This window comes from Chrysemys picta, chromosome 2 (genome assembly GCF_011386835.1).
Source record: "Chrysemys picta bellii isolate R12L10 chromosome 2, ASM1138683v2, whole genome shotgun sequence".
Taxonomy (NCBI): domain Eukaryota; kingdom Metazoa; phylum Chordata; order Testudines; family Emydidae; genus Chrysemys; species Chrysemys picta.
In genome coordinates, this window is record NC_088792.1 from 184207626 (window position 1) to 184233179 (window position 25554).

At 43.1% G+C, this 25554-nt stretch overlaps 1 protein-coding gene across 13 annotated transcripts in view; it reads left to right on the top strand.

Moving 5' to 3' along the window:
* The first annotated feature begins 498 nt into the window (after window positions 1–498).
* The window catches only part of CDKAL1 (CDK5 regulatory subunit associated protein 1 like 1), a 790609-nt gene continuing 765553 nt past the window's right edge, over window positions 499–25554 (top strand). For 9 of the 13 annotated variants that reach the window (XR_010597970.1, XR_010597971.1, XR_010597972.1 and 6 more), the window contains exons 1-4: window positions 635–885; window positions 7379–7421; window positions 17230–17396; window positions 20638–20750. Coding sequence is in view for 10 of the 13 variants with exons in the window: in XM_042860488.2 (XP_042716422.1) it covers window positions 17230–17396; window positions 20638–20750 (280 nt within the window). In the remaining 3 variants the exon portion in view is untranslated. Of the gene's footprint in view, window positions 886–7378; window positions 7422–17229; window positions 17397–20637; window positions 20751–25554 lie in introns of all 13 variants that reach the window. The other 4 variants (XM_005281387.4, XM_065581964.1, XM_065581969.1 and 1 more) reach the window with 4 other exon arrangements.

A 25554-nucleotide genomic window follows, 5' to 3' on the forward strand; every position in this document is an offset into this window, starting at 1 on the left:
TCTGTGGGTTGTGGAGAGAAGCTTGCAGTGGGGACCTGATTCCATCTTTAAACCGCAGACATTAGAAAACAAAGAACCCCACATCTATCTTTTTAATCAAACTTACAATGCTTAAGGCGATCTGATTTTCCATTGTTTTGAATGTTGAGGGATGGCACTATTTAAATTCACAGCTGCACCAAACGGCTTCCAGGGGACATATGTAGTACCTAAGCCTTGTGCTCGGCCTTGGGGCAAACTTTGGTCAGATGTATCCTGGTGGTCGCATGTGAACTGGAGCTGTTAGGCTATCACCCCTCATAACGCAGCCTTGGCAGGGTCCCTGGCCAGGTGCCTGTGCAGCCCGAAGGGAGCCACAGGTGAGTGGCGCCAAGTCCGGCGCTTTCAGCGGGAGTCTCCCGGGCCGGGAGCCGGGGTGTGCTCGGAGCCCAAGCTGCAGGAGTCCCTGCGAAGCTGCCACACAGGTTGCAGCCCCCTGGCGGCAGACAAACGTAGGGACACGTGCCCCAGCGTCGGGGAGCGGCGTGGCCACTAGGGGGGCGCGGGACAACGAACAATATTCCCACAAACCCGGCCCCACCCTCCCGAGTGGAACGTTCGGCAGCCCCAGCCCCGCCTCCTTCCGCCCTGTGAGCGGAGGCGGGAGAAGTCCAGGACTCAAAACTCAGCGCAACGTGCCATCCCTCACCTGCGGAACGGGGGGTGGGGCCAGCCTCGCTCTGGTGAGGAGGGGGGGAGTGTTTGTGTGGAGCTGAGGGCAGAGGGGCGGAATGACTTAGTTTGGCCGCCCTGGGAGCCCGTCGCGGCTGCGACGTTTTGACGTGTGGAGGGGCGGGACGGAGGTCGGCATCATGGCGGAGTCCAGCTGAGCGCGCGGGTTAGGCGGTAAGTCGTAATTGCTACTACTACCCCCCACCCTTCCCGTGCCGGAGTCGTTTATTCAGCGTTTAGCCCCCGGCAGCGGGGCCCGGCTCGTGGCGGGTCTCGCGGGGGGACAGCCCCTCAGGCGCGTTTCTGTGGCCGGCGGGGCTGTCGGGGGGCGCGGGCTGCCCTTCGAGCAGCGCGGGGCGGTGACACCCCCCGCCTCTTGTGGGGACACCTCCCCCCTCTCCCCCCGGCCTGCGAGCGGTGGCCCCGCGTGTTTACAGGAGGTGGGGGCGGCTTGCGCGGAGCCCCTGGGGTGGCGGTGCCAGGGGCCCTGCGCTGAGAGCGGGGCTGTGCGCTGTCCCCCAGCTTGGGCAGCCCCTTGGCGGCTCCCGCCTGGCGCTGCGGGTGCGCAGCTCTCCACGTGGGGGTGGGGGTGGGGGGAGGCGGGATCATTGTCCCCATTTTACAGATGGAGGAAACTGAGGGGGACTTTGCTTGTCAATCCTGGGGCTCGTGCGGACTCCACGCGGAGTTACCTGTGTGAGAAATCACCCAGTATCTCCAGCAGGCTCCACAGTCTGTGCGGTCTTGGCTTCATTGCTGTGTATACCCAAGCTAGCTAGCTACAGACGTGCTCTGTGATGGCAGTGTGGCAGTAGTTTCCCCAGGAATTGAAATGGGGTTGGGGGGTGTTCGAGTTTACAGGGGGGGGTGTCAGGGCTGATGCGATATATAAAAGAGATATGAATAAAGTAAATGTTTTGTTAGGATAATGCAAATTTAACATAAGGATAATGCAAGTTACACCAAAACACACAACAGGTCTAGATTTCTAAAAAAATATAATTAAAAGAAAAAAGTATTTAGTTTCAATTGACTTTTGAAAAGTAAGCCATCATGGGATAAGAGGGAAGTCCTCTCATGGATCAGTAACTGGTTAAAATATGGGAAATAAAGGGTAGGAATAAATTACCAGTTTTCAGACTGGAGAGAGGGTTGGTACTGGGACCATTACTATTCAACATACTCATAAATGATTTGGAAAAATGGGTAAACAGTGAGGTGGCAAAATTTGCAGATGATACAAAACTATTCAACATAGTTAAGTCCCAGGCAGACTGCGAAGAGTTACAAAGGGATCTCACAAAACTGGGTGACTGGGCAACAAAATGGCAGATGAAATTCAATGTTGATAAATGCAAAGTAATGCACATTGGAAAACAATCTCAACTATACATACAAAATGAAGGAGTCTGAATTAGCTGTTAACACTCAAGAAAGAGATCTTGGAGTCGTTGTGGATAGTTCTCTGAAAACATCCGCTCCATGTGCCGTGGCAGTCAAAAAAGCAAACAGAATGTTGGGAATCATTAAGAAAGGGATAGATAATAAGACAGAAAATATCATATTGCCTCTATATAAAAACAATGGTATGTGTACACCTTGAATACTGTGTGCAGGTCTGGTCACCCCATCCCAAAAGAGAGAGATTGGAAATGGAAAAGGTACAGAAATGGGTATGAAACCGGAGGAGAAATTAAAATGACTGGGAATTTTCAGCTTAGAAAAGAGATGACTAAGGGGAGATACAATAGAGGTCTATAAAATCTTGACTGGTGTGAAGAAAGTGACTAAGGAAATGTTATTTAATCCTTCACATAACATAAGAACTAGCAGTCACCTAATGAAATTAATAGGCAGCAGGTTTTAAAAAAAACAAAAGGAAGTACTTCTTCACACAACATAAAGTCAACCCGTGGAAGTCTTTGCCAGGGGATGCTGTGAAGACCAAAACTATAACAGGATTAAAAAAGGAACTAGATAAATTCCTGGAGAATTGGTCCATCAGTGGCTATTAGCCAGGATGAGGAGGGATGCAACATCATGCTCTGAGTGTCCCTAGCCCAGGGGTCGGCAACCTATGGCATGTGTGCCAAAGACGGCACACGAGCCGATTTTTAATGGCACGCTGGAAGCCTGCCGGGACTCCATCGTGCCATTAAAAATCCTGCCCAGCGCGGCCCGCTCTCCTCCTCTACCCTGTGCTCCCCCTGCAGGGGCAGGGAGCAGAAGCATAGCCGTGCGCACGGGGTGGGCAAATGACCCCATTCTCCCGGCACGGCAAGCCACGGGGTCTGTGCTCCTGGGCCGGAGTGCAGCAAGCTGCCGGCCTCTCCCGCGCCGTGCAGAGAGAGGAAGAGAATGGCCAGAACCAGGGAGAAGGTAGGTACCCACTGTATGTGGGGAGGGCCGGGACCCCAGACTGGCAGCGGGCTGAGTGGATCCGGCAGCCAGGATCCCGGCTGGCAGGAGCCAGCGGATGGAACCCCTGAGCGGCAGTGAATTGAGCCGCTCCGTCTACTGCCGGTCTGGGGTCCTGGCTGCCGGCCCCACACAGCCTGCTGCTGGTCTGGGGTTCTGGCTGCTGGACCCTTGCCAGCCGGGGTCCTGGCCGCAGGCCTCGCTCAGCCTGCTGCCGGCCTAGGTGAACAGAACCCCAGACCAGCAGCGGGCTGAGCGGGCCGGTGGCGTAAGATCAACATTTTAATTTCATTTTAAATGAAGCTTCTTAAACATTTTGAAAACCTTGTTTATTTTACAATACAACACCAGTTTAGTTATATAATATATAGACTTATAGAGAGAGACCTTCTAAAAAACATTGAAATATATTACCGGCATGCGAAACCTTAAATTAGAGTGAATAAATGAAGACTCGGCTCACCGCTTCTGAAAGGTTGCCGACCCCTGCCCTAGCCTGTTTGCCAGAAGCTGGGAATGGGCAACATGGGATGGATCATTTGATGATTCCCTGTTCTGTTCATTCCCTCTGAAGCACCTGGCCTTGACCACTGTCGGAAGATGGGTTACTGGGCTATATGGACCATTGGTCTGACCCAGTATGACCATTCTTATGTAAAAATTAATTATAATAATAAAAAATGTTTAGTACAGAAACTCCCCAATATAATGACCTCTCAAGATAGCAACGATGTGAGATAACAACCTTGGCAAATAATGCATTTTAAAAATCTTGGCCTACTAGGAAACATATTTATATAAGTTTCCATTCCCAGTCACAAATCTAGCATTCTGGAGCAAAGTCACTAAAATATAGTCCAACAAATAAATGTTTATTCAACGTGCCCCTCACTTTTCCCTTCACCGCACCCCACTCACTGGTGTTGTCCTTGGTCAGTGGAGACTCAGAGTTCAGAGGTGCTTTCACGTGAGTACACCTCCTGGGGGGGGGGGGGCAAGAAGGCACCTTGCTCGTTCCTCCAGCTGCTCACTGTTCACTCATGCCACAGCTGTTCGTTGTGCCACCGTTCATTCCACCACTCTGTTGCCAATGGCCCTGCGCAGTCACCTTCTGCTGCCACCTGCCACTGTGACCTCTGTGAGTTGGTCTCTTGGGGGAACCTCACTGCTAGTGCAGTCTGGGCTGTCTCTTGCACAAAAACACTCTACCCACAGGAACACTGTCCCCACAGCAGGACTAAGCACTTAGACCTGATTATCAGTGATTTCAGCTGCAGTGGTCACTTAACAGAACAAAAGACTATCTATGGAGCCTAATCAGCTCTGTTTTTAAATAGTGGAGAGGGACAGGTCCCCACCCTCTCTCTTGATGCCCTCAATCAGCACAGGCTAAGTACAGTTCTACTGCCCTTGACTCATACAATAAAAACAACATTTCATTCCCCCTCCTCCCCCCTAGCATTCAAGTGCTGTGTAACCCAACCCCAACCAAAATCTATCAGGTGTGAATGTAAATACAATCTGGTCCTGAAGCCTTTTGCTCCATCCCCAGCTCATCACTAGCTGTCAGGGAGAGCTCATTTAGACTTCGCTTACAAATCATCATTTGTAATTATTAGGTTAGCCAACATCACCGAAATGAATGCACTGACATTGTCATCAAAAACAACAACTGTATAAGGAAGCTAGTCTATGTTCATACTTTTGAAATCTATTCTACTTTTTCAGATACATGTATTTTATCATACACTGTATATGCTTTTAAAGTGTGTATTAATGTTTCAATTTCAATTCAGATTTCCAAACAGTCACTAAATTGGCATGTTTCAGAGTCGCAGTGGTGTTAATCTGTATCCGCAAAAAGAACAGGAGTACTTGTGACACCTTAGAGACTAACAAATTTATTTGAGCATAAGCTTTCGTGGGCTACAGCCCACTTAATTGGATGCATAGAATGGAACATATAGTGAGGAGATATATATATATATACAGAGAACATGAAAAGGTGGGAGTTGCCCAACCAACTCTAAGAGGCTAATTAATATGAGCTATTGTTAGCAGGAGGAAAAAAAACTTTTGAGTGATAATCAAGATGACCCATTTAAGACACTTCGACAAGAAGGTGTTATGTATGCTTAACATGTCCGGTTTGGCCAATGTACATGGCGGAGGGGCATTGCTGGCACATGATGGCCTATATGACATTGGTAGATGTGCAGGTGAACGAGCCCCTGATGGCGTGGCTGATGTGATTAGGTCCTATGATGGTGTCACTTGAATAGATATGTGGACAGAGTTGGCATCGGGCTTTGTTGCAAGGATAGGTTGCTGGGTTAGTGTTTTTGTTCTGTGGTGTGTGGTTGCTTGTGAGTATTTGCTTCAGGTTGCGGGGGCTGTCTGTAAGCGAGAACAGGTCTGTCTCTCAAGATCTGTGAGAATGAGGGATCATCTTTCAGGATAGGTTGTAGATCTTTGATGATGCGCTGGAGAGGTTTTAGTTGGGGGCTGAAGGTAATGGCTAGTGGCGTTCTGTTATTTTCTGTGTTGGGCCTGTCTTATAGTAGGTGACTTCTGGGTACTCTTCTGGCTCTGTCAATCTGTTTTTTCACTTCAGCAGTTTTAAGAATGCTTGATAGAGATCTTTTAGGTGTTTGTCTCAGTTTGAGGGATTGGAGCAAATGCAGTTGTATCTTACAGCTTGGCTGTAGACAATGGATCGTGTGGTGTGTTCTGGATGGAAGCTGGAGGCATGTAGGTAAGTATAGCGGTCAGTAGGTTTCCGGTATAGGGTGGTGTTTATGTGACCATCGCTTATTAGCAGAGTAGTGTCAAGGAAATGGACCGCTTGTGTGGATTGGTCTAGGCTGAGGTTGATGGTGGGATGGAAATTGTTGAAATCATGGTGGAATTCCTCAAGGGCTTCTTTTCCATGGGTCCAGATGATGAAGATGTCATCAATGTAGAGTAGGGGTATTAGGGGATGAGAGCTAAGGAAGCGTTGTTCTAAGTCAGCCATAAAAATGTTGGCATACTATGGGGCCATGCGGGTACCCATAGCAGTGCCGCTGACTTGAAGGTATATATTGTCCCCAAATGTTAAATAGTTGTGGGTGAGGACAAAGTTCAGCCACCAGGTTTGGCATGTAACTAGTTCACAAAACTGGGAGGGGGGGGGAGGGGTTGGGGAAATTCGGGGAGTGTAGGGAAATCACTGCAGTGTGGCATATCTTGAAGCACAGAGGTGAAATTACTTGCCTGGTCACCCAGTAGGCCAGAGGCCACTGGGAATAAACCCAAGACTCCTGAGTCTGTCTGTTCTAGCCATTAGGCCACACTGCTGGACCCATGTTCTAAAAATATGTTGGCTAAAGCTCAGCATCTGGTGGTCTCCTCCCATGGTGTTTCAGTGTTATGAAAGATGAAAAGATCTGTTAGTTCAGTCCACCATGATGCATTCAAACCAGAATCTTTTTAATGCAAAGATTTGTCTAATCTTTCCTTTTAAAATATATATATTTTTAATAAGGAGATGAATCTGTGAGAAGTTGGAGCAGAAGTGACTAAACAGAGGAAAGTGCCTTATCCATTAGGCTACTGGGGCCCTGAAGGCCATCAGTGATACTTGTGTGGTCTCAGCTCAGTTCCTTGTGGGACACATGTTGATGTTGAAAAATACCATCCAGTTAACTTTGTTAGCATTCTCTAACACGGACTGAATGGTCAGTAAGAGGAAATGCTGACTTTAATTCCGAGATGTGGTCCCTCTCGATCATTTGCCACGTTGGTAGGGCAATGTTCAGGAACTTGCATTATTACTGCCTGTACTGTATTCTGGTGGATAAATCAGGATCTTCCATTGACAGAGCTCTCAGATTAGTACCTTTCCGAAACTCTCCACTCTCTTAAAGAAAATAACGCACTCCAGAGTAAATATGTAGCTCATATTATGCAAACTCATTAGTAAACAAAACTTTTACAAACTTTTATCAACACACTTCTGCCATCTTAGACTTCTCTTTTTACTCTGAATATTTATCCTTATCTGGAATAGTTGCCTTACTGCGGGAGTCTGTAAACATGCTCCTCAGGTGTCCAATGCAGAGTTCACAAACCCCACCAAAATTTAAGTGGTTACTAAGTTACGTATTTAAGAACACATAAATCAAGTTCAATAACTGATATTCTAGCTATGTCAGAGTTGTGAATATGTTTGTGAATCTTGTCTCTAATAGTCTTTTCTACTTTTCAGATTCTTTATTCAAGAGAACTTAAGACAAATTGCATAAATCAAGGTATGCTTTTTTTAGTCTGGTCATGGTGTTTTAGTATATTGCTTTAGAACCATCTAATTAATTTTTTTCCTTTTAATGGACCTGAAAAATAGGATTTGTCTAATTTTAAAATGCTTTGTTTCATAGCTTGTCTCACGCTTCACCTAGACCTTACTTAAGAAAAGAACAGTAGTGTCTTGGAGCAATTATTTTTTTCCAAGGGTCTATGTACCCCTCTCTTAGGATAGATTTTTGGTTTTCTATTCATACAAGGTGGACTGGTTTAACTAAATCAATTTAAACATTTGTTTTTAAATTTAGTTAAATTGGTGCAGATTCCTACATAGACACTTAAATCAGTTTAACCCCGGCTTATACTGATTTAGCTTAAGATGGCAAGGAATTGATTTAACTAAGTCAACGTAAGAAAGGCTTAAATTGAGTTATACATGTTCACAGAGGGTTTTGCACCTGTTTGATTTTTAAATCACACATTTAGTTAAACCATTGCAATATGGTGTGTATATTGGGCCTGTGTGGTGTTCCATTGCATGCTAGAGGAAGAAACTTCTGACTGGGGAAAAATGAATAATATAAATTTAATTCAAGTATCAGAGGGGTAGCCGTGTTAGTCTGAATCTGTAAAAAGCAACAGAGGGTCCTGTGGCACCTTTAAGACTAACAGAAGTATTGGGAGCATAAGCTTTCGTGGGTAAGAACCTCACTTCTTCAGATGCAAGTGATGCTGATGTTGCTTTTTATAAATTTAATTGATTACCTTTTATAACTTACTTCTGCTGTGTTTCATTCATGGTTGGTTATGTTCTTAGGTTAGCAGTATAAGTCGACTGATAAAAAAGCAAGGTGGAAAAGAATGTCAATTTATTGGCTTGCCAGCTTGAAATATTCATATACATGTGCGTGAGTGTAATTTAGGTTTTAAAAGGACTGAAATATCGTTGATGAAATTTGCAGCTGGAAGGTCTCAAACTTGAAACTGAACTTCAGTTACAAAATGTTTTGTCTACTGTGTGGAACCACGGAGAGTGCATAGTAGAATACTAGGCTGCTTGTTAAAAGTAAATAAGATTCCTGAGACAAAAACTTAAAGGTGACTTGCAAAGGAAAAAAATCAAGATTTTGGCCCCATTTTAGCTTCTTTGTAATTTAATGCATATGCATACAGTATATCTGAAAGGTTTTTGTTAGTGTTTTTTCTATTTGATTTTGTACCTGAGAAATTCAGGTCTTATCTACCACTGGTAATTTGGAAACCTAGTGAAACTGGCATCAGGATAGATGGAAAGCTCAGCATCTGAGGCTATGTCTACACGACAGCCTATATCAGCATAATTTACGTCAGTTAAGGTGGTGATTAAGCCTCTCCCTTGAGTGAGGGGGCTTTGGCACAGGCAGGGCTTGGCTCCTCCTGGCCAGTGCTCTGGGCTGGAGGGTCTTGGGTTTTCCTCGGATGCCAGCCCAGTCAGAGGCAGTGAGGGAAGGAAGGAGCCTGCTGGCCAGGCTGTTCGTGAGCTGAGTGCTCTGACTAGGGGCTGGTTCTCTGCACAGTGCAGTAACTCCTCGCTTAACGTTGTAGTTATGTTCCTGAAAAATGCTACTTCAAGTGAAACGATGTTAAGTGAATCCAATTTCCCCATAAGAGTTAATGTAAGTAGTGGGGGTTAGGTTCCAGGGAATTTTTTTTTTAACCAGACAAAATTCTATAATATTTATTTACTTACACACACACACACACACACACACACACACACACACACACACAGTATAAGTTTTAAACAAACAAATAATGTAATACTGGACACAGCAATGATGATTGTGAAGCTTGGTTGAGGTGGTGAAGTCAGAGGGTGGGATATTTCCCAGGGAATGCATTACTGCTAAATGATGAACTAGCACTTGGCTGAGCCCTCAAGGGTTAACACAGTGGGTCTCATTTTGTACTGGTGACCGCTTTCACATAGCAAGCCTCTGAGTGAGACCCCCCCCCACATATAAAAACATGTTTTTAATTTATATTTAACACCATTATAAATGCTGGGTGCAAAGTGGGGTTTGGGGCGGAGGCTGACAGCTCGCGACCTCCCATGTAATAACCTCGCAACCCCTGAGGGGTCCCGACCCCCAATTTGAAAACCCCTGGGTTAACACGTTGTTAATGTAGCCTCACACTCTACAAGGCAGCACAAATGGAGGGAGGGGAGACAGCATTGCAGAGGGGGGTGTGTGTGTGTGAGAGAGAGGTGGGGGGGGGGGAGAGACAGACATACACCCTGTGTGTGTGTGAGAGAGAGAGACGCACATTACCCCTTTAAGTACGCTGACCCCACTCTAAGTACATTGCCTTTTGAAGTAGGTCAGCAAGTTGAGACAGCAGCTGCTGCCAGCAAGCTCCCTCTGTTCTGAGCCCTCTTGTGTCTTCCCCGTGCTCTGTGGACATTGGGGTAAAGGAGCAAGGGGGAGAGATGATATTAGTGCTCCTCTTCTCTTCCTTCCCCATCTCTCTCCCTCCTCCCCCCCCCCCCCCCCCCGCAAAGCTAGCAGGAGGCTCCTGGGTGCAGCTCCAAGGCAGCGGGCAGGAGCAGCACATGGCGGGGGCGGGGAGAGACAGCTGAACTGCTGGCAATTGATAGCCTTCTGGGTGGCTGCCACACAGGGAACTTAGGGGAACTGATGGGGTTGATGCCAGTCCTCCCTGGTTCCAAGCCCCCACCAGCTAGCTGCAACGGGCTGCTCTTTCTGCGAGCAGTGGACAAAGCAGGCGGCTGCCAAACAACCTTATAAGGGAGCATTGCCCAACTTTAAACAAGCATGTTCTCTAATTGATCAGCAACAAAACAACATTAACCAGGATGATGTTAAGTGAGGAGTTACTGTACCGGGAGTGGGATGTGCCCTGCTGGGGGGGGTATGGAGGAGCAGTGGGGTGGGGGGTGGCATGAAAGGGCAAAAAGGAAAGACAGCGAGAGGGGGAGCACTTAAAGGGCCGATGGGTGGGCAGCCAAGATGACACGTAACCGGCCACCGTCTGGCGCCTGCCCACACTCATCAGCCACTGCAGCTTGCAGTGCGCAGCCAGTGCCAGCTGGAAAGGGGACACTGCCAGCTCTGCTGGCCGAGAGCTGGCACACAGCAGGGGCTGCGCTGACAGACCAGCAGGGGAGCGGGAGGCCCTGCCAGCTGCATCTTCACCCTGCCACCAGCCTTGCACACCCTTCCCTATCGTTGGCCACTGGACCCTCCAACTCACCGCTAGTGGACGGGCGGCTGGCAAGCAGGGGTCTGGACAGCAGCAGGAGTGGACCCATCAGTACTGATGGGCGGGGGAGACAAAATCCGGGACAGTTTGCCCGTTTTTAAGAAAAAGTTGGGACACTTGTAGGAGGGCTTAAAAACAGGACATCTGGTCACCCTATATTTATCCTGTGACACTCAGCATCTGTTTCAGCAACAACAACATTTCCCAGGATCAAACATTCTATGCCTATAATGTTACACACCAGTAGCAGATGACCGGCTAGCATACATCCTAAAACACCAAAATCCCCTTAGCAGGATAACAAGTCTCTAAGGCCATGTCTGTACATACAGCGCTGTAGCAGTGCACCTGTGCCAATACAGCTGTGCCACTATAGTGCATCTGGTAAAGAGCTCTATGCTGATGGAAGAGCTCTCCCATTGACGTTAAAAAAAAAAAAACAAAAACAAAAAAAAACACTTCCATGAGCATCATAAGCTATGTTGCAGCAGAAGCTCTCCTGCTGACAGTGCTGTGCACACAAACGCTCATATCAATGTAACTTATGTTGTTTGGGGGGGTGCCGACATAGGCTGTAGTGTAGACACAGCCTTACTGTATTAGCCCTGCACAACCAAAATCCTCATCTGGACAAGAAAATGTAAAAATATCAACTTAAAAAAAATCACATTTCAGTTTGAATATTTTTTTAGTCTCCATATTTCTTTAATGCAGAGTGCTGCTTTGCACTTCTAAAATGTCTTTCAAAGAATATCAAAGCATTTTATAAACATTAAACTCCATAATTCCACACAGATATTAGTATTTTCTCCTCTAAAATGAAGATGTTGAGGGCAGAGTTAGCCTCTGAAAAATGGCATTGTGAGGTTCCATATTTATTGCATCCTAATGATTCCACATCAGATTTGCTCAGTCTAAAAGTAAAAAGATGTTTTTTTGTTTTTGTTTTGACAACACTGAAAACTCAACCTGGAATCTTAGAGCCTTGTACTTAGTCTTGAGCATCATCACTAGAAATAAAAGATTCAGTTGTAGTGCTGCTGATGTATACAAAATGATATAGAATCCAGCTTCCTGTCCCATAGCAATGTTTGCTCTACCAGTCTAGCCAGGATACAAAACAACATGTTTGTCATAACTTTTTTTTTATGACTGAATAGCTATGCAGGGAAACAGATGTCAAGAAACACAGCATTGTTTTTACTCAGTCTCTTCCTTGATCATAACCATACTGACTTGCTCAAAATCAGAGTGAATTAAAAGCAGAAGCAGGAGTAGTACTAAAAACATCGGTTCACAATTCCTTGATATAACAAATTAGACACACTCCCTAACTCACTTCCAGTAGTAAGGATTCACCTGTAATGTACTCTGATATGAAGTACAGTACGCTCCCCTTTATCCAAATGGCCTGGGGTACAGCCAAAACTTTCAGATAATCGGGCACTCACATAAACATGAGTACTACCAACCAATATAGGGTGACATGGGGGATGCACTCTGGGTTCAGATAACTAGGATTTTCAGATAAAAGGAATTAGGTTAACTGAAATTATACTGTACTGTAAGTGCTAGGTATTATTTTAAAATCATTTTATCTGACCTGCCTCCAAATCCTGATTGATGAACTATATATATGAACAATACGCTCTGGGCGGCGCCAGCCATGCCAGCAGATAAGCCCCAGCTGCGTTGGCCGGCAGGATCGGCCCCAGCTGCTTAATTGGTTAACCATTTAAATTACATATTTTTAATCGTTTGGTTCATTTTTAAAATGGTATTTACATGTCTAGTGTGAACCCTAAAGCCTGAAAGATAAGAAGGTAAATATAAAGAATCCAACTACGCTGTATTTCTTTTTAACGGGTGCTCAGTCAACTTGATGTTCATTTGAACGATTGTACTGCATAGTTCTGATTGATCACCGTTGAACTTACTTGAGTACGAGTAATTTTACCAGGTGTCCTGTATTCAGCATAGGGAAATATGGTCACCCTATATAAGTGACATTATAAAACTGTAGTTATCTTTTGAGTTTGTATATAGACAAGTTTTTTGAGGTGTTAAATCTGCTTGTCTGAACTGTATTTATCGAAGGATTTGCTTCATTTGGCAGTTACATCTTCAATGTAATGTGTCAGTATTGTTGTCCTGAATAGAGTGGGTTGCTAGCCACTATGAGCTCTTTCACAAAATTCTTGATGAATGTGTTATTTTCCTTTTGTACTTGTTGATAGCCCATGTGATCCTAATTCGTATAAAGACTTGTTAAGGATCATACATGAGCGTTAAGCCAGAAAACTAGAAGTTACTTGGTATGCCCAAGTATTGCATGTATTGCTGAACTGTGGTTGACTTACATTTCATATGTGCAATACTGAAATACAGTGCGGGTAAGATAAGGGTTAGTTTTCATTCTTACCCTTATGTTTTTTTGGCCTTCTTCTTAAACAAACACAAATAAAGGGAGAGAAATCGTATGCAGGTGTATGAGTTGATATCATGGATCCCTTGCTGTTAAAAGGTCTGATCTTGCAAACTTTTTTTGAGTAGTTTTATGGATTCTAGTGGGACCACTTGCAGGATAAGGGCCAGATTTTTACTTGATCTGTTCAGTTCTATATTGCTGGAATAAATGACATGCATACCACAGTGCATTGCAGAAATCATGTTTCTCATGGCCAGAGACTTAAGGGTGGGTTTTCTTTTCTTTCTTTTTTTTTTCCTTTGGTTTTTTTTTTTTTTTTTTTTTTTTTTTTACTCAATAGACCAGTGGTCCCAAGACTCTTTACCTCATGCCCCCCCTCCCCATAACTCCCCCTGAGCTGGGCTGGGAGTGGGGCCACGGCTGTTGGAGGGGGGAATGTGGAGGCTGGCACCCGGGACCCTGGACCAGGACTAGAACTGGGTGGTGCCTCCCCCGGTGGGAGCTGGCCCGGCCCCAGCTGCGCCCCCCGAATGTTCCGCCCCACAGTTCGGGGACCTCTGCAATAGACTGATTTATTTAGGAGCGTTTATGTTCTATGTAGTTTGGTCTTTGTAAACTATATTGAAAAATCTTTATAAAATGTATTTGTAAGGTGGAAACTGGTAACCATGGACAGTTACTAAAATTAAACAGTTTCTTTTTAGAGGCACTTGAATATGGTGATGGGCACTGTATAAAATTTTGTATTTAAAAGAGGTACTGATTTTGAGCGTCTTTTAGTTGCAGTTGTTAAAACTCATATTTCAGCAGGTGGATGGAGTGAATTTTGTGTTCCTGAACATAAAGATTTGCAATGAAAAAGTTAACAGTGGATCCATACCTAGGGCCCTACCAAATTCACGACCATGAAAAACGCGTCATGGACTGTGAAATCTGGTCTCCCGCCATGTAATCTGGTCTTTTGTGTGCTTTTTACCCTAAACCATACAGATTTCATGGGGAAGACCAGCATTTCTCAAATTGGGGGTCCTGACCCAAAAGGGAGTTGCGGGGGTGGGTGGGTCGCAAGGTTATTTTAGGGGAGCCAGGGTATTGCCACTCTTACTTCTGCGCTGCCTTCAGAGCTGGGTGGCTGGAGAATGGCAGCTCTTCAGTGCCCTGCCAGCAACAGCGCAGAAGTAAGGTTGGGAATACCATACCATGCTATCCTTACTTCTGCACTGGTGCTGGCAGCAGCTCTGCGTTCAGAGCTGGGCTCCCGATCAGCAGCTGCCACTCTCCAGCTGACCAGCTCTGAAAGAGCAAGGGTAGCAGTACTGCAAACCTTCTCCCACCCCCCAACTCATTTTTGGGTCAGGACCCCTATAATTACAACACTGTGAAATTTTAGATTTAAATACCTGAAATCATGAAATAGGATTTTTTTAAAAAAGGACATGACTGTGAAATTGACCACTGTCAGGGCTGAATCCCCAATCTGTCACTATGAGTGCAGAAAGTGCGGGCCCGCAAGGATTTTAAAAATTAATACTTGCCACTCCAGGCTTGTATTACACTCCCACAGTTACAGCTTTTCTCTGACCTTGGCTTGGTAAATGCTGCCACCACCCAAATGCAAACCTCCCCCTTTGAACCCAGGAAGGAACACTTGGGAATTCCTCCCTGTGGGGTACCCTCAAGCCCTTTCACACACCCCCGCCCCTGGGAAAGAGCTGAGAAAGAAAACAAAGGAAATTAGCTGTGGCTACCAGCTAATCAAACAACATGCACAAACCTCTTAGGACACCAAAAATCCAATCCTGTTCTTAAAGGTAAATTTTCCTTAAAAACAAAAAGGAAAAAAATACACCTGGAACCTAGGCTTTTTGCTAGATCTTAAAAGAAACAATTACAAAAATTAAGCACCCAAAATAGTTTTTGTGGGGGTTCAGCTTAAAGGTTACAAGCAAACAAAAGCATCTGGGGTTAGCACAGAAGAGATCCACAAGCCAAAATAAGAAATAAACCTGATAGCATCTCACTAAACATTCCCTATCCAAATTATTTCTTCCAGGTATGGAAAATACTTTTTCATACCTGGTTCAAACCTTACGTAGCATTTCTGCTTATAGCATTACTGCTCCGTGTCCCTGCAGCCCAGAGAAGAACACTGACAAAGGGAAAGTTTCTTTCCCATTTTTAAAAGTTCTAGCCTTCCCATTGGCTCTTTTGGTCAGGTGCCTACTCCTTTTCTTTTACCTGTGGGCTTGTTAACCCTTTACAGGTAAAGCAAGCAGAGAACAGCTACCAAGTTTTACAGCAAGTTGTCTGGCTGGTTGTTCATCAAAGGGAGCTATCCCCCCACTTTATTTATCACAACCACAGTGGACCATGAATTTGGTAGGGCCCTACCCATAATCTATTGGTGTCCCTCAACAGTCCGCTGCAATTTGAGAAGTAAGAGTTTGTCTTTTCCTCTTGTTCTTTTGCTCCCTGGCTTGTCAGGATGGGAGAGCACCACGGGACTGCTGCGATTGATGTGGAGTACTTTCCTGCTAAATCTGGATTTTCCGACTAGCATAATTTTGGACGTTACTGGAGAATGCCACTATGGAACTGGTTTCATTCAGAAAGGGACTGTAATGACCATGCTGGAAGACTGCTTCCACATTTTACTTGTCAAGAATAATCCTCAATGTGTATGGGGTGGGTGGGCACAGAAAGGGAGAATGAAAATTGTTCTGAAGCTTCAAAGTTAAAGATTCTAAGCCAAATTCAGTGCTGGTGTAAAACTGTTTCATAGAATGGCGTCCATTTGTGTAACAGTTAAATGTTTAAATACAAAAATTCCAAGATATTCAAGTTGAGGCTGGTGTTGGTTGTGAGCAGGGTCGTGTTTTCTTTCTCCTCCTGTGCTATCATAAACATGGGTTAAGAATGCCACTCCATCTTTTTCTCTGGGTTTCTCTGGAAGTTTGATCTGGACTGATACCTTATGTTTAAACATACAGTAGTACTTAGTATTTTTCTTTTGGACTCTTACATTTAAAAAAAAAAACTTAAAATTTTATCCTAGTAGATGATAAAACATATTTATCTATAAAGGTTCATAAATGCCAGTTCAGGATTGTTTGTTTTTTTCCATTAAATGAGACTTATTTTTCCAAGGAACTATATAGAGTTTGCTTACTGTTTATGTTAATGCAGTAGATTAAATGACATTAAGCGATTACATTACTAGATTACTCCTTTTTTTTTTTTAAAAGATAGCTGAATATTGGAATGTATGTTTGAAACAGTTCAAGCCAAACTTACTTCAGGTTGAGGCCTTGTATAACTAGATCATGACTGAGGCCTTGACCCTGAAAAAGCTCTTGCGTGCTAAATTTACATATATGAATTATCCAATGAAGCCAGTGGAACTGTGTATTTATCAAGTATTTGCAGAACTCAAGGCTGAGTTTTCACTTTCTTGAGACTGGTGCTCATAAGAGATGTTATGGTACTGATAGATTGTTTATTATTCATGGTAGGTACTTTAAACAAGATAATTTTGTTTTCTTTACATATGTATCTTTACAGTTATAAACTCAATTAAATTCATGTAGTAAATCTATTTGAGTTAATTTTGGGAAATTGTTTGTTTTGATATGCATGATAAACTCCTCAGTTTGGCATTTCAAACTTAGATATATGTGGAGGAACAAAAATGTAAAAGTCATCATCTACTCTTTCTGCTGTCCGAAATAACTAAGTTTCATTTTGTTTATAATAGGTTATTTCCCTAGTACTACAATAGTAGGTTATTTTTCCTTGTATTTTCCTGATTCTCCTTTCAGATGCCTAGTGCATCTTATTGTGTTAACTTAGTCCCATTCTTCAAACTCTGTCTTACCTGAGAATAGTTCCTTTGATGTAATTGGAATTATTTCACTAAGCAAGAGTTTGCAGGATCAGGTCATTAGCTTCTATATGGTCTTACACAATAGTGGATTTTGAGGTGCACAGTGAGTTCATATATATCTTTAACTATTGCATGTTTATCTAGAAACGTTAGCAGACTTTTCTTCATAGAGTTCACATGATCAACACTAATATCTGACAATAGAATCTGATTTTGTATTTAAATATTTCTGTTCTTGAAGATGCCTGCTGCTTGTGATTCACTGCTTGAAGATATTGAGGATATTGTGTCAGCACAAGATGTGAAACCACATGACCGACAGTTTGCACGAAAGAATGTTGTTCCTAAAGTGCGAAAACGCAGTTCACAAAAAAATGTTCAGGCGGATGATGATCCACCAAGTGATAGGTAAGTTCTTCTTTCAAAAAAACCCTAGTATGTACACACTAACAGTTTTTTAAAATAAAATGGAATGTGGCATTGCCCCATAGCTTTTAAGTTGTCGTCAGATTTGGTTGTAATAAAAACTTTGCTGCTTTTGTTAAGCACACGGACAATTTGGGGCCCGAGTTTCAAAAATACTCAGTACTCCTTATTGTGGCCTAATTGCTAAAAAGCTCAGCAGCTCCCACTGAAATGCCTGAAAGAAGTGACCAGATTTACAAAATTGCCCAGCACCTTGTATTATTTTCAGAGACAGTTACTGGATACTGAGGAGTTTTGACAATTTGGACTTTTCATTTAGGATGCCTAAATGGGAGCTGAGCTCTTGAAAATCTAGCTCTTGGATTCTAGTGTCTTTGTGGGGTTTAGGGGTGGGGAAGTAGAATTTAAAATGTTAGAAGTGGTGACAGTTTACTGTTGAGTCTTTCAGATTACCTATTCAGTAATGGAAATAACTGACTGTTAAATGGCATGGAAGAGTATCAGCATTAGATAACATAAAACTGAGATTCTGTAGAAAAAATGTTGGAAAGCTGATGCATCTATGCGTCCTCTTCCAAGAATAAAAAGAGAGAGTAGAAGTGGATCTTTGCATTAAAGCATCCCTTCAAAGTAAATTTGAACTTGAATGTACGTTTTTAGAATGCGCTAAAAAGACTTCAAGATATTAGATCTGCCCCCTAGTCACACTGCCAATTTTTGTGGTTATACATAGATTTCTTACTTTGTTGTTTTTCCCTGTTTCTTTTCCCTGTTACTACCTTGTGAAGCCCACGCAAATGATAGAAACTGAACATATGCAAAGTGCTATCAAATCCACTAAGTAAACAAGAAAGCAATCCATTTCCAGTCTTTAATTATTTAATCCTGGAATTCTCAGGAAACACCATTTTGGCTTTATGCTTTACAGTCTACTAAAGATCTGAATTTCATAAGCATAATAGCATTTTTTTTAATCATGAAGTCTGTAGAGTTAGCCCCTTTCAAAGATAGATAAATATGTTCTTGATATGATGGAATCAGTATATTTGTTGCTGTATCAAGGATCTTCAGCTATCCCTATTTAGTAGTTCTCTCTCTGTTGGCCACTTATCATTACTGTGTGGTTTTCAGTGGTTTTTACTCTGGTAATTTATGTCCCTACAAAGGATGACCTTTTTGGAGCTTTATGTCTGGGATGTAGCCAGGGATGTTTAAGGACTACACGTGTGTGTTTGCTTTAATCCTAGGCCTTGTGTACACTACAAAGTTTTGTCAGGAAAAGCTGCCTTTTGCCTAAAAACAGTGGAAGTATACACTCTACAAAGTTACTTTTGGCTGCAAAACTCTGCTGTTTTGCCAAAAAAATAAAACCACCTCGATGATAGGCATAAAGCTTTTTGCAGCAAAGTTAAAGCTACAAGGTGTCAGTGTAGAGACACTACTGTTTGTTTGGGTGACATAACTGACTTCCACCAGTGTCCCACAATGCCTGCCCTGACTGTTCTGCTCAGTGTTTTGATCTCTGCTGCCCTGCAGGGATGTGCCCCTCCCCTTTCAAAGGTCCTGGAAGTATCTGACAGCTGAGCATGCTGCTCTGTTCTGGGAACAAAGAGCAAATCATTAACTGTGGAATGCTCCTGTTCTCCCCTGCACTAGGAACACAGTGGTAGGCAGACTTTTGCTGTGGGGAATGGGGGGGGGGGGGGCAGATTGCTGTGCTACTTTGACATTCCTCAGCATGGAGCACTGTGGGAGAACTCAGAGGGAATCAGGAACCATAGGCAGGCAGGCAGAGTGGGCTGCTTCTGCCAGGAGGGTAGGGAGAGACTGCTGTGCCGAGCAGATCTGGGGGCTGATGTGTGTGGGAGGTGTCCCCTTCCTCCTGCCTCAGGATAGGTTGGTCAACCTGTTGTCTCCCTCTCCCTCCCCCCCACTTCAGTTGAAAAGCAGCTGACAAGCCCATGGAATGATGGGATTGAGAAACCTGCATCATGTGATGCTGCAACTGCCCCATGAGGCATTGCAAACCCTTTCCAAAGCATCCTGCAGCTAGTTGCACAGTAGGGGCTGGTCTACACTAGGAGGGGGGGAATCGATCTAAGATGCGCAACTTCAGCTACGAGAATAGCGTAGCTGAAGTTGACGTATCTTAGATCGATTTGCCACGGGTCCTCACGGCGCGGGATCGACGGCCATGGCTCCCCCTCGACTCTGCTTCCGCCTCTCCCTCTGGTGGAGTTCCGAAGTCGACGGGGAGCGCGTTTGGGGATCGATTTATCGCGTCTAGACGAGACACGATAAATCAATCCCCGATAGATCGATTACTATCCGCCGATCCGGCGGGTAGTGAAGACGTACCCTAAGAAAGCTATCACAGTGCGCTGCTCTCTGTATTGTTGCAAGAGCTGCTAGTATGGATGCACTCTGCCGACACAAGGAGCATAGTGTGGACATGCAACAGCGGTTTTAATTAAAGCGCCATAACTTTTGCTGACAAAACTTTGTAGTATAGACAAGGCCCTACAAATTTTCTGCAAACAGGCAGAAATTCTTATCCATTGGTCATTTTTGACTACTCAGTGTCTCTTAGGACTTGTCTACGCTAACAGTGCTGTAGTGGTGCAGCTGCAGCGCTTAGTGAAGACACTACCTATGGGAGAGCTTCTCCCATTAGTGTAGGTACTCCATCTCCCCAAGAGGTGGAGAAGCCCACCTTCCTGAATGATGTATAGTATTGCCTCGGAGTTACGAACACCTTGGGAATGGAGGTTGTTTGTAACTGAAATGTTCATAACTCTGAACAAAACGTTATGGTGGTTCTTTTCAAAAAGCTCATCACTGCCTGTACCTATTTCATGGATAGATGACTTATTTTTAGTCCTGTCAATCTGGTACTGTGTATGAACATTGAAATCTCTATCTTAAAAATTTTTTTTTTTTTTAAGGTTTTTGATTCCATATAGCTACAGAGTATAGTCTTCTCTTTCCATATATCCTCTCTATTTTGAAGATATCATTTCTTTCTTACCTTCCCTGTTCCCCCCACCCCCCATTAAAATACTGAATCTTTTCTTCCTTCTCCACCTCATTGAGGCTGGGTGGAGTCATTTAACATTCCAATGTATAGGGACCAAAACCTTTTGTTCCTGAGTGCCTGAAATGACTTCATGTTTTATTTTGTTTTTATCTTTAACTTGCTTTCCTGATTCTGTTCATTCAACAGCATTATTCCCGGTGCACAAAAAATCTGGATACGCACATGGGGATGTTCTCATAATAATTCAGATGGAGAATATATGGCTGGACAGTTGGCTTCTTATGGGTACAAAATTACAGGTAATGATCTCCGTCAAGCTACTTTCAGGTTTTTTGCTGATTTGTTTAAATATTTAGATTGAATCAGTCTAGTCTTTTTAAATTAGATTTTACTACACCCCCTTTAATCTCTGCATGTTAGCAGGCTTGTTTGGCATTAGTAAACTGTATTTGGAAGTCCATTCAGTGATGTGAGCCATATTTGTGGGCCTCATAGAATTGTAGGACAGCAAGGGACTGGAAGAGGTCATCTAGTCCAGTCCCCTGCATCTTTTGAGGCAGTTCTGATCTATTATGTCAGATTGCTGTTTGTATGTGATGAGTCCTGCTAAAAGTTACTGAATTGAAGTTAAAATAGATTTTGGTGCAGATCCAGTAGTTAATTTTTAAATCTCAGTGTCTTGGGGATTTTTAAATCTCTACTTTAGTTAAAACTGGAACCAAATCTTATGTCAGTAAAATTCTGTGTTTTTCTTATATAACTACAAGCAAATTCATTTTCTGTTGTCTTCAGATATATTAAAAAAAAAATAATTGAGATTTTATATGACAGATTTTAACCTGAACTTTTAAACCTGCTTTTTGAGGATGGACTTTACAGTAGAAACACAAAAAAATCTGAACTGCCTGTTGAGTTTTAGGAGACCTGCAGACTGCATGTTATTTTTAATGCAACTGACATCTAATTGGCCAAACAAAGATTTGGTGTGCTCAGCAGCAACTGGGGACACTAATTTGAAGCCTGTCTTTTTTTCTTTATGGACTGGCAGATTCTGGTCATGGTACAGAAGCAGCACACTTGTCCTTCAGGGCAAGAACACCATGTGTTATAAAATAGTGATCCCTCCTGAAAGGAGAGTCCTGTTCATTACCCTCCCCTGGAAAAAAATGGTGATCACTGATGGGAAGAAAAGAGAGAGAGAGACTTTTCCTCTGACCAAATGAAATGGTAGTTCTGAAAGTGAATGGCTTCAGAACAATTATGATTGGCTTATAGGGTAACATCTAACAGATAACATCAAATTCTACGATAATCGTGTGGGTTTGATTTACTTCCAGTGGCTTCTGGTAGAGTAAGGTTGTTTTTTTGTTTTTTGTTTTTTTTGTTTTTATTATCTTTGTTAAGCAGAACCTAACCATTGGTCTAAACATAAGGAAATGTACTGTCATTGGAACACATGGGTGAGGAGTGACCTGGAGGGAATGTCTTTTGTCACATAACGACTTGTCTGTCAGACTTTGGAGCAGAGTTGACCGTCTTTGATGGGCACCATGTCAAGCTCTTTATTTCTGGAGGGGTAACGATTGTGATATGGAGGGGTTGGGGCAGGATCCTCTGGATTCCAAGGGATATAAGACCCTACCTACTCTTGCTTCCCCTCTGAACAGGACTGTTTTTAAAGTTCTCATCTGTTTGCCCTCCTCTCCTTTGCCACAAACAAGCAGTACAACATGCCTAATGCAGTGCTGAAAAGATCACTTAAGAAAACTGAAAATATCTGTAACATATTGAAATTAAAACTAGAGCTCTTAACTAGTCAAAGTTCAGAATGAAGGACATAATGCAAAATAATAGCCAATGAGTTAAATTTTCATAAACACAGTTCCCCAGGTGATTGCTTCAGCATATATCTGGATACTTTAAAGCATTTATGCCTAAGGTTAGGTGCTCAGATACTACAGTAATGTGTGATATAAAAACCTATATAGAATAGAGTAGGAGCATGTCTTAAGGGATGTTAAATGATGTGTGAACTTTCCCCACTCTGCTGTAGGCTCTGAAACTGTTAGTGACTTAGCGAAGACTATTCAAACATAGTTCTAGTTAGGAAGATACTAATGTTTTCCCTACCTTTTGTAGATTGAGACTTTTTTTTTCAAAACTGAGTTAAATCTTGTTTACATAGGCTGTACAGTGTTTCCCATCTAGCCAATGTGAAGTGGATCCAATTGTTCAAAAATGTGATTTAGCTCAGACAGAGCTTGGGTTGTTCATTTGTTGTCATGAATCTGCGCTCCAAGGAAAGTGTGTGCAGTTTTGGAGTGTTGGAGAGAGATATTGGGCAGTAAGAGGTGTCCATCATTATATTTTCTAGTGTACGTTGTATGGATTGGATTAAAGAACATATCTCACAAACAATATATGCTTCATGTAGCACCAAGCTCTAACTAGCCATTGGAGATTGGTGCCAGCTGATTCCAGGGCCTACTGTTAGAAGCAGATCTGGACAAAAATGTTTTTAAATGTGCTCTAAAAGTGGCCACGTTTAAAACATTTTTGACAAAATGTATTTTTATCAAAATATGCTGTTTTGTGAAAGCTGGGAAGGTTTCTGGGGTCCAGGGCAGACTCTGGTCATTTCTGACAAGCGAAAGAGCGAGAGATGTGAAAACAGTCATTTCGAGACAACTTCATTTCATGGAAATGTTTGAAAGGGGTGTGTGTGTGTGTGGTTAAAAACAAATGTCAAAACCTCAAAAGTTGTCGCAAAATGGAATTGTTCTCTTGCCTGCTCGAGGGCTCAAATGTATTTCCAGTAAGTAAATTCCTGAATAGAGGACCTGCTACAATAAATACCTTGCTTCCAATTTCCTTGAGCTTTAATGTGGGTAAGACAGCCTGTATTCTCAAGATGCAATAATATGCTGTATTGAATCGTGGACTATATCACCTATCCTGTTGTCAGGGCCGGCTCCAGGCACCAGTGAAGGAAGCAGGTGCTTGGGGCGGCCAATGGAAAGGGGCGGCATGTCCGGGAATTCGGCGGTGGGCCCCTCAGTCCCTGGGAGTGAAGGACCCGCCGCTGAATTGCCACAGAAGAATGAAGCGGTGCGATTGAGCTGCTGCAGAAGTGCCGCCCATCGGCTTTCTCCTCCCCCCCCCCTCACTTCGCCTCCTAGGACGGCAAAAAAGCTGGAGCCAGCCCTGCCTGTTGTAACCACCTAACCAGTCCTGTCATTCTAAAATTAGGGCAAATGGCAATTCTGCTACCCTGCATGCAGTAATTGAGTGCACTCTGTTATTTGCTAATTGATCGTATTGTTTTTGTTTAAAAATGTTGTCAAATATTAAAAAGTCTACAAACAAAAGTTTCTGAAATTTAACTCTGACTTTAAAACTCTCAGTTGATTCTTGGATTATATGTGAAATCATGAAATCAGCAAAATCAAAAATTGCCATAGAATTCATTGTAATGATCTTTTAAATTGCAAGACCCATTAAGAGTGACATATTGGAATACCACAGTAGTTTCATCATGGAAAATGTTTAGCTATCTGGAGGTAAGGAGTTATTTTTGGCACACAGTGTGCTAATAAAATTGACAGACTTTGCAAGAGAACATTTGGCTTTTACATACATCCTTGATTCAGGGTATATTTAAAAAAAAAAAAAAAAAAAAAAAAAAAAAGCTTTGTGGGGAAGTCCTAAGTATTTGCATTGGGATCTTAGTGGGCCCCAGGACTGAGTGGCTCAAAAATTCCTCTGGTTACAATACAGTTCATTTATTAGACATGCAGGCTCTGGTTATGTGAGGGGCATGAAATTGAGTCAAGGTTGCCAATACATATTTGAAAGATAGCTGCTCCAGATGGCTTTAATTGTAAAAGATTTTATTCTTTTGTGGTCATCCCTAGCAACCCGACTTCAAGGGAAAGTGAAGGTATGTGAACCTGCAGTGGGGAAAACCACTACAATGCATTTGATGCCTTTGCTCATAGGGAGCATGCCATGGGATTGCTTTCCAGTACAGGACAAATGGAACTTAAATATTATGGGTCGCTCCTCTGCTCAGTTTCCTTTGAAATAGTCAGATGGAGATTTCAAAGGAACAAGATTTTGTGCCCTCATCTCATTCGTTATCAAGCCTCCGCTTTCTGATGCCATTGGGGAATAACTGTATTTGCACTTTTTAATGGAAAGAGTAAATCCTGGTTGTTTATGCTTGGGATATTGGTAGACTGAGTGGTAAACATTTTAAAAATGAAGAAGTGGGAGAAATTCCTTTTTGCCTGAAATGTTTCAGGCCAGAAGTGAATTTTGTTAAGAAGTTTGAAATGCCAAGCGCATTTGTCATAAAGCCATGAAGATGTAACTTTGCGGGACTACTTTGGGAAGTCAGGGCTTAAAGGCATTGTCTAAAACTTCTCTAACATTTAATACGTCCCTGAGAACTAGTGCATAGACCTTTTATGTAATTATTTGTAGAGCTAGTTTTCAAGTTGAATTTGCAAACGGATTGGTTCTGTGCCTTTTTCTACAGTGATTGATAGAATTTGCATTAACTTTGTGTATAACTGAATGCCAGCAAATTTGGGGAACAGACTCAGTTTTCCACAACTGTCCAATTTATAGTATATACCACGCTTCGGCCCTACTGTTAGAGACATTCTCTGCCATCCTGGAGGAAAGTTCTAGACAACTTTGTGTTAATGATTCCACTTAGTGGAATTGCAGAGGTGATGGAATAAAAGTGCCTTCCAGGAAGTGAAATCTGAGTTCCTTCACTCCACCCTCAGTTTTTGCTTTTACATGACAGAAGCAGGTAATCTTAATTTCTGCCATCCCTCATCTCCAAAGAATCACGAGGAAAAATTTTTACAAAGAGGAAGAGAGAAAAGCCTCATAAGAATGACAGATGCATATATTTGATGGCCCTCCACCCTTTTGTTTGCAGTAATGTAGGAGGCAACAGCTGTCTCAGACAATTTGTTCTGCTCCAGCCGCCTCACCACCAAGTTTTTGATCCTAGCAGGCAAAGTGAGCTTTTAGCTACAGGCAATCCTGCTTCTTACCTTCAGGGCAGAATTCATCATTTGCTCAGTT